We start from the raw sequence: 9,109 nt of genomic DNA, 5'->3' as shown, positions 1-9,109 counted from the left end.
GTTACTAGGAGTGGTTCGATCAAGGAATTCCATCCTTGATCAAAAGACCCATCGTTCCAGTCTTTCGAGAGATTGACATTTTTAAGAGTCGGAAAGAGATTTATCGATTAATCTGTTGTCTAAGCAATTTTTACGCCCATGTATATTCAGGACCAGTTGGGTTGCAGGCGGCGCCAAAGCGATTAGACACTCGCCGACATGATAACAGGAAATAACGAGCATGTTACGTACGATGATATCTTTTATGCAAACACGCCCTTTATGTGTAAATCCAATTCTTCCACGCGGTCGTCGCAGGCGGTTTTACGTAACGATAGGAAAGATATGAAAAATGAGGCCACGAAACATGCCATTAAATTCAAACTCTGATGATTTGATTAATTCGAGCAACGGATACCTAAAAAAAAAAAAAAAAAAATGACGTTAGAAAAATAACGATTGGAAAAACACTTCGATATGTCTGGAATTTTGTTAAATTAGCTTAACAGTGAAAGGACGGTATAAAAATGTAAATATAATTTTCTTAATATTGAACGGGAATGTCATAAACGTCAACTTGGTTTAAAGAACCATTATAAATAAGTTGGAAATAACGTTAAATCACCCGGTAACTGTTATTGCATTCAAGTAAAGCAAAGTAACAGATTCGCACTGGCAAAATGTTTCAAATTACTTCGATTCAAGGGACGTGACAAGTCAAATAACTTGACTAATAGAACAGGCGTAGAAAATTCAAAGGATATTTTCAAATCAACGAAATAACACGTAAAGAAATCTCGACTCGACTCATTCGAACTCGGCTTTATCCTCAAAGGAAAAACAGTTACGATAGCTGTTTCCACGGTGAAAAACGTTATTCCCCTGAATCAACAATAAGAAATACTAAACTTCTGAGAAATCACGATCGAACTCGATTCTGTTTCTGGCGAAATCTCAAGAAAAGGGAGGGGAAGGGGAAAAAAAATCTACGTAAGAATAGGAGGGAGGGCTCGTGCAAGGCCTTTTGAACCCTTGAAATATTTAGCATTTCTCGATGCAGTCGGCAGTAAATAATTTTGTAGCCGAGTCAGGACCAATGGGCACGTGCATAAGATATGCATCGCGCGGCGACGACGCGGTTTTGCTCCCTTTTCTCGCGCCGTGCACGAAATCGAGCCCGGTGCCTTCGCTCTTTTCGATCGTAAATAAGCGGGCCCGTTTCTATCCCCTCTTTTTTTTTTTCTTTTTTTCCTTTTTTTTTTTTTTTTAAACCACGATACATTCGACTCCGCACAACACGAGGTTTCCGTCCAACCGTTCCATTCTCCGCACCCTCGTCGCCTCTTTTCTTTCCCCTCCCTCGTTAGTAGACTGACCAACCGCCGTTCCATGCCGCTTTCTCGACGCGTCATAAAAACGAGACAACGTGCTTTACGATCTCGCCTCCTGTCTTTTTGTCTCGAGAATCCGAGCGACGCGTGCTCCCAACCGCAAAGAAACACTTATTAACATATTTGCCCCTATACGGTCCTCTCTCTCCTCTTCCTTACTCCCTCGCTTTCTTTTTCACGGATAATTTGTTACGATACGGCTGGAAAAAAACCGGGTTGAAGAAGAGTCGGGTATAAATTAGACGGAGAGGACAAAAAAGAATCGAGAATATATATATATATATATACGTGTATATTCGGAATGGTAAAAAGATACGTCTGTACTTTTGCGATAATATCTTCTTAGATAACAGTTTTACCTCGTAATTCAGAATAAAATTACGATCTCTTCGATATCGATCGTGAATCTGATTCGAGACTGTTCTTTGGTTAATTGCGGTCACGGGTACACGGGTGTTTGTGACGTGGAAATAAAATAACCCCCTTATCGATGTAGTTCCCATTAAAACGATTGCAACGTACCACCTACCAATCTAATTCCGTTAAAACGTTCCCGCTACGCGTTTTTCCCGGGATTAATCTCGTAACCATGACTTCGTATCCCCCCTCTCCCTCGAGAAGCTTCTCTATTCGAAATATTATTACCTCGAACGAGAGTTGATTTGTAGAATGATGACGTGTACCAGAAACAAGGAAATATCAACGTTCGGGAAATTTCACTAGTAACGGTAATAATTGGCTAATGAAATAAATTCATTTCGAAGGAAAATATATCGTATCGATATGTCGTCGTATCATAAATCTCAAGTGAAACCGACGACAAAGGTTCCTAAGCGTCGTCGAAAAAAATTCACAGCTTCCAGTAACCTATACGTATCACCCTCTTTGATCGACAAGTTTCAAAAGTGAGTAACAATATTTATATAAAACTAGAAACTAAACTAGACGTGATAAGAAATTTCGAATTAATCGCGTAAAATCATTTTCTTGCAATTTTATCCTTCCGAAATAAAAATATTTTACGTTGGAGAATCGATTTTGTTCTTATTACGCGAAAACTTTTTTTATCGTTCTAATTAACATATATATATATGTATCTGTACTAATTTATCTTTTGAAAAAACAGATGCGATGACGCATTTGCAAATTACAGAGGGAAATTACATCGAATACTTTCGAAATCATTTGACAAATTTCTCAAATATTTATCCTGTATTCAATCGAATTAAATTACCGTGAATGGCAAGAAGCGTGAAGATCCCCAAATGGGAATTCTAGCAGCTGACATCGATTTTTCTTACCGTCGTCACACTATCCGCACGATTCATCTTAAATTCATCACGTACAAAATTGACTGCGCATCAGGAAATTATAAATTTGAAGGCAGCTAGCTATACATCTTGCATACGCGATTCGTAATTCTTTCGTATAATGAATAATTCATGCAATTCGAGACAAATGTCGCCAAAACCATTATCGAGATTCTTTTTCTTTAATTATTCGATCAACGGTCCATTCCGTGTTCGCTATAATTTCTCGCAAATTGCCTGTTACGATGAATTAACCAATATACTTGATTAACTCGTGCGTTTCACCGACTAACGTAACGGAAATGAATGTTCCCGTAACGGTACGTATGTCAATCGCGGATGATCAAACGGTAGTGGTAGATTAGAAGACGTACTTGTGACGTACTTTCAGGTCTGTTTCAACTCGTTCTTGCCATAGACGTTCCATTTGTGTCTCGTTCTTATCTTCCACGTTAATTACACAAAATTACCGTTCTACATGGAGAAAAAAAATGGTACTTGTTGGATATGATTTCGTGGTACTCGTCCTCCATAGTCACGCTTATTACCATCAAACCTGTATTACCGTGCTAAATAATTGCCATGTTTCGTATATTTTTTTCCTCCCTTACTCTTTTATATCGTGTTTGATATAAAAGCAAGGTTGATCGTATAGCTCGGATTTATTTAAATATCGTACCGCGAGTAATTTCGAGCGCAAGTGGGTTAAGACCGACTTGTAAACGATTCGAGAAAAGTAAGAGGCACTCAACGAACGTAACGACGAACAAACGAGTCCGTGAAGAACACGCGAGCACGCATCCGGCGTAACGACATCTTGTACATCGAACCGTCGTTATTTTAACACGCAACCATTATCTTTTCCAAGGTACGTAGGGAGGGAGCAAAAATCCGACTCTTTGAAAATATCGTCGAACAATGGGGACAACAAGGAATCCAAGGAAACCAAGGAAATCAAGGAAACCAAGGAAATGAAGGAAATCAAGGAATTGAAGGAATCGAAAGAATCGAAAGAGACCGAGAAGAAGAAAGGTTCCAAGGACGTGAGGTTGATGTCGAATCTTCCTAACGACACGGCGGTACACTTTGGAAGTTTTTATGGCGTCGAAGGAAACGTGAATAAACCACGAACGACTAAAGTGAAGAATTCCATGGATTCTATTAATTTATCGTACAAATCGATACCGAGATTGGAATTCACTAGACAAATGGTCCAAAAGTAAACGAATTAAATACTTGAAATACATTGTCGTTTAAAAGTATCCAGACACTTAATTATTTTTTGCACAGAATGCAATTCGAATAACTGGATTTGCTCATTGGTCCAATAATTTTTTTGTGATAATTACCTCTTTTTCTTTTTCCTTATGATTATTATAAGGCGATAAAATTAATTTCACGAAAGTAATATGGAACGAGAAAATTGAATTTCATACTTATTAAACTCGACAGAATTTAATTTATTATAATTTCGAAAAATTTTTAATAATATAAAGAAGATACTTGTAAATAGTTATGAATTGTTGGTATTAATTAATATACCGATAATATTCAAAACTGACAAATATATCGTCGAATCGTGTACTTAATTATGATGTAGTATGTTAATAAATACTTCAAATTTATAATTTGCTGATTTCTTAAGAAGATAATAACTGTTATTTCTAGATTCATTAATTAAATTGAAATCTTGTTTATGTATGAGTCAAAAAAAAAAAAAAATTGAAATTAAAATTTTTCGTATAAATTGGAACACTTGTTTCCAGTACAATGATCGAATATAAAAATATTACACTACGATAAACAAATATATATTACTTTTTCTTCGAATCGAACAAAGTGTCTGGATACCGATGAACAGTTGTGTATGTCGGATAAAGGGAAGCATAAGAAAATCGTATTCCAATTAATTCCCAGACTGGAACGAACAGCTGGTACGGAGGACTACGCGCGACAAGTGTCAGCCTTATTGGAGGAGACGGTCGAACCGGCGCATTTCAAACTGCATTCTCTGCCAACCGAGAATTCGATTCCAGACGGGAGATACAATCCCACGGGATTCCCGCTCTGGTACAAGGAACCTTATAAAATACCGTTAGTATTCCTTCACTTGGTTACGTCATTCGATCTATTCCCGTTACCAGAGGGATTGCACGCGTTACTGGAAAATGGGATAGACTGTGGAGAGCGCGGTAATGAGAGAATTTCTCCATTAAGAATGAATAACGCGGACATCCATCCGGCCAGATAACAAATAATAGGATTGAACGAGAAATCCCTGTAGGATCCCCTAATCCCTCTAATGGACTGATGAATTTTTAGATTCGCTTCGGACGAGATTTACAAACTTTTAAAAGAGAAACTTGATAACATGGAAGGAAAAGCGAGAAATATCTTCGAGGATGAATCTCCGGAGAAAAGTTCGTTGGAAGAATGGAGCGAAGACGAGCAAATGGAGTATGGTGAAAATGACGACGACATGAACGATATACTGAAAAGAGAAAAATCGTCGATGCACTTGTTGTCGAATAAATCGTCTTCTCTTACCGAGGCGAAGGACACAGATTCGAAGGAAAGCAGTGAAATTTCTTTGAATGAGAAACCGAATAAACCAACTTTGCCGCATCAGCACTGAAGCGGTTTTATGAACATCTGAAAAATAAACGATTAAATATTAATTGCAGAAATAGAATTTCCTGTATACTTATTAAGAAATGCAATTAGGATATAAAATAGAACTTTCGGTTGATTCGATCAGAAGAGGTTTTGTAATGTTGTTCCTCGTTACGAGTATTCAGATTTTTCTGCGCAGAAATAGACTGTTAATTAGTATTTCATTCTATTAACCATTCTATTTATTACGAGGCATATATCGCGATTTGGAGAATTCATCTTGATTCATTTACGTTAATTAGAAGCCTTCGTTATTATTCGGTTGCGCATCCTGTAATTATATACAAAATTACAATGGATATAATTCTGTCATGAATTCATTAATTAATGATGAAAAGATCTTGGAAAAGACGAGAAACTTGTATTAGGTGACGAATTACCGGATATTCTATGTACTTCGTTTCCGCTTATTCTGATCTTTTCTGATTCTAACACGTTTTCTTATGCAACATTACAATGCCAATAAATATTCATTAGTCGATCTTGTAAATATCCGTCAAAAAAAATGGAATAAGTCTATTTTTTTCAAAAATTAAATATTATTTATGTTTTCGTTCGATGAAAAGGAAAAGAGATTGAAAATGTCAAACGACTAATGATGGAATTATAGTTAATACAAAAAGAATGGAATTCGATATCATAAGGCCAACGAACGACGTGGTTTCCCGTTTAGTAAAGAGGGTGGCATTACCCGACTTGGAGTGTTCGCATTGTTTTCGGTTCAGTGAAAATGCAAGAGGGCGCAGGATGGGGTCGGCACTTATCGATTATTCCGTCTACTAAGCCAAAGACGCTTTTCATGTACATTTAACGTGATCGAAAATTAGATTTTTGTGATCAAAAAATACTTTGAAAAAAATAAGGAAAAATCAATGACGTTCGAACATTAAAAAGATAAGAAAGGAAAATTTTCGAGTTTATAAGGGAATTTTTCTTCTTCTATTATACAAATACTCTTTTTAACAAAAAAGTATAGTATATATACATTTATTTGATTTTTTTTTCTTTTTTTTTGTGAATCTGTACAGAATGGTCCACAAGGAATCGAAGACTTATTTTGAATAAGTTATTTAACCATCGAGGCCATAAACTTGAAATATCGTAACTGGGCGCACCGGATTAACTTACACCTGTGAAAAAAGGATATAATCTGATAATATTATATGTTGTTGTTCACGGTTTGTAGACACAAAAATCCCTTGATCTATTCATGATCCAATACAATCTGGTGAATGGCAGTTTGTATCCGAGATTGAACTCTGTTGCATTTAGAATAAATCGCTGTACAAAGCTTCAATTAAAAATCTATTCGTTCTTCTACTGCCCTCTTCAGAGAAAACAAACGAGCAACCACTCCCATGAAGAGAAAAATTGCACCACTGTCCACTAGTACGAGAGGAACTTCCTCTTTTCTATCTTTCTCGATCCTTGAACATAATCCAAGGGTATTGAAGTACAGTAAAATATATCGGTCTATCTTGATATAACAATGCGCGTTTCTGTACTCCACATAATAAAAATTTTTTTATATTTTTTTATATATTTTTTGGAGCTTAACGCGACTAGCTCCCATCAGACTGGTACTTCCGAGGCCTTCCCTAGGTCTTTTTCCAGGAATAATACATTTCCAGGGGTCGATTTACGCGCCAGAATTTATCATTGACTTGTCTTAAAGTTTGAGATCCACTTAAAACTACTAATTGACCAGGAGAAGGTGCTATATAAATACAAAAATTAAGTAGCCTGTCCGATTCCGATAATTCTGTATCCAAATCCAATGTTAGCCGCATAGCCAGGTACTTGCTCAGATGATCAACTACAAAAATTAACAATTATTATCGTTCACTTTGAATATTCCGCTTAAATTTGCAATTATATAAAACATTCACCTGTCGCGTTAGCTGTTGTTTTGATATATCGAATACTATTTTCTTTCAACGCTTTTATAAGTGAATTATCCCCGGCCATCTCCGTGGGATGTGGTTTAAAAACAAGTTCAATCTCGTTTAACATTAAAGGCTCACTAGGACCTTCACCCTCTGTATCTACCATAGAATCACCACCACCGGTTTCAGCTTCTGCACTAGACGAATCATTTTCAGAATTTTGTAAACTTTTCTGTCGTTTTGGTGGTTTTGGAATTTGATTTGCAGGATTTGGCGATGGTGTAGTAGAATTCCTAGAAGTTGTACCTGAAATTGATTATTTTACTCGTATAAAATCCATCTGTTAAATTTATTCATTAACAGGAACAATAAAGTTAATAAAATATCAATAAAATTTTTTAAGTAACCTCCACTGCTATTATTTAAAGGTCCTGTTGTACTTTGAGAAGAATCGCTTTGATTCGCAGCATTCGTAGCATTTGGTGTAGCCGGTGCACTGGCATTTTGAGAATTATTGTAAGATGTTGCGTTACTAGCATTCTCTGATTCATTGGCATTTTTTCTGGATCTCTGAGAACGATTTTGACTTTGTAATTTGATTCCCTCTGTAATAGAATTTACCAATGCAGCCTGTGAATGTGATTTGTTCAATTTTGCCAATACTCTTTCTTGATGAGCCTCATATTCATCACGGCTAGGATATATCTTAGAAATCAATAGATCAAAATTAGGATCTGGTCTTAAAGACCTTTTAGAGACCAATTTTTTTCTGCATGTTGGGCATTCCTACGAACAGAATTTTTAATGATTTACATATTTTTCAAAATTATTCTAACCTCTATTCGTACTTGAATTCAATGGCAATTATAAAATCCATGATAAAATCCAAATCACTACCGCAAAAAAGTTCACATCTAAAGATAAAACATATGAACAAATATATGTTCATTAAATATTTTAAAATCATAATTTATCAACACTCACATAGTCAAAGAATACAAATTATTCCAATATTGGATAAAAAATAAATCTAAATCCATCGATAATTATTATAATATTCAACTTCTTCAACTCAGATTGTAGAAATGATAAAAAAAAACATCACGAAGCAACATAGAACATCATTTACAACGCATTTCAAAAAGCGCGCTAAAATTACAGTATCTGACAGAACCAAATATAACTACAATCGAATTTTCTTCTTTTACAAGAAATTACTTTAATCTTTGACTCTTAAAATTACTATCGATATCTATATGCAAAAATACAAAGTTGTGTTTACGTAAAAGTACGATATATAGTAAAATGAAAAAAGAAACAATGACAGGATACTGACCAAGTGTCAGCAACTGATTTTTAATGGATTAAGAAACTTTTAGAAACACTATGCCATGAAAGTACATAATAACTAATTATTATCAGAATAATTTCAGAAGAAGCACATACCTTATTACCGCTTCTAAGTGCTGTAATGATACAATCGGAACAGAACCGATGTAAGCACTCTTTGGTAGTCATAGTTTTTTTAAGCATATCCAAACAAATCGGACACATAAGTTCACTGTGTAAACTTCGAGGACTGACCGCAATCTCTGTATTGTCAGTAATTGCATCCTGAGGAGTACGATGAAGTTCGTAAAGTGATAATTCCCAAGTTTTGTTCAGACCGACTTGTTCCGCGGAAGCCATCTTGACTACATACAAGCCATCAGCTGAAATACCCACACATACTCTCTGAACGCGATTAGAGCCATCTTACGGCAAACGTTATGAACTATCGAACTTAATTCCAATCAGTAACGAAGTTACAAAGTAAAAAATTATCTATGGTATTCGATTCGAATTTCCTTTTTATTCGTGCATACCATTG

General features: G+C 35.7%; 2 protein-coding genes across 2 annotated transcripts; one reads left to right on the top strand and one right to left on the bottom strand.

Moving 5' to 3' along the window:
• Positions 1 to 2,153: 2,153 nt before the first annotated feature.
• On the top strand, positions 2,154 to 5,478 carry LOC122711258. The gene is made up of 4 exons (XM_043929834.1): positions 2,154 to 2,275; positions 3,549 to 3,899; positions 4,598 to 4,774; positions 5,003 to 5,478. Exons 1-4 carry the CDS (start codon positions 2,154 to 2,156, stop codon positions 5,313 to 5,315), a joined length of 963 nt encoding a protein of 320 aa, XP_043785769.1. The 3' UTR covers positions 5,316 to 5,478.
• An 829-nt stretch (positions 5,479 to 6,307) lies between these two features.
• Positions 6,308 to 9,008, bottom strand: LOC122711005 (E3 ubiquitin-protein ligase RING1). Its single transcript, XM_043929343.1, is given in 5 exon segments — positions 6,308 to 7,169; positions 7,243 to 7,545; positions 7,647 to 8,025; positions 8,686 to 8,963; positions 8,966 to 9,008. Coding segments are annotated over 5 exon segments (1,206 nt in total). The 5' UTR covers positions 8,994 to 9,008; the 3' UTR covers positions 6,308 to 6,951.
• Between the last annotated feature and the right edge of the window lie 101 nt (positions 9,009 to 9,109).

The sequence above is a fragment of the Apis laboriosa genome, unplaced genomic scaffold (assembly GCF_014066325.1).
Source record: "Apis laboriosa isolate Shangri-la unplaced genomic scaffold, ASM1406632v1 scaffold16_cov148, whole genome shotgun sequence".
In the NCBI taxonomy this organism is placed as follows: domain Eukaryota; kingdom Metazoa; phylum Arthropoda; class Insecta; order Hymenoptera; family Apidae; genus Apis; species Apis laboriosa.
The sequence above is the reverse complement of the archived record's forward strand: the minus strand, read 5'-3'. Positions and strand labels throughout refer to the sequence as shown.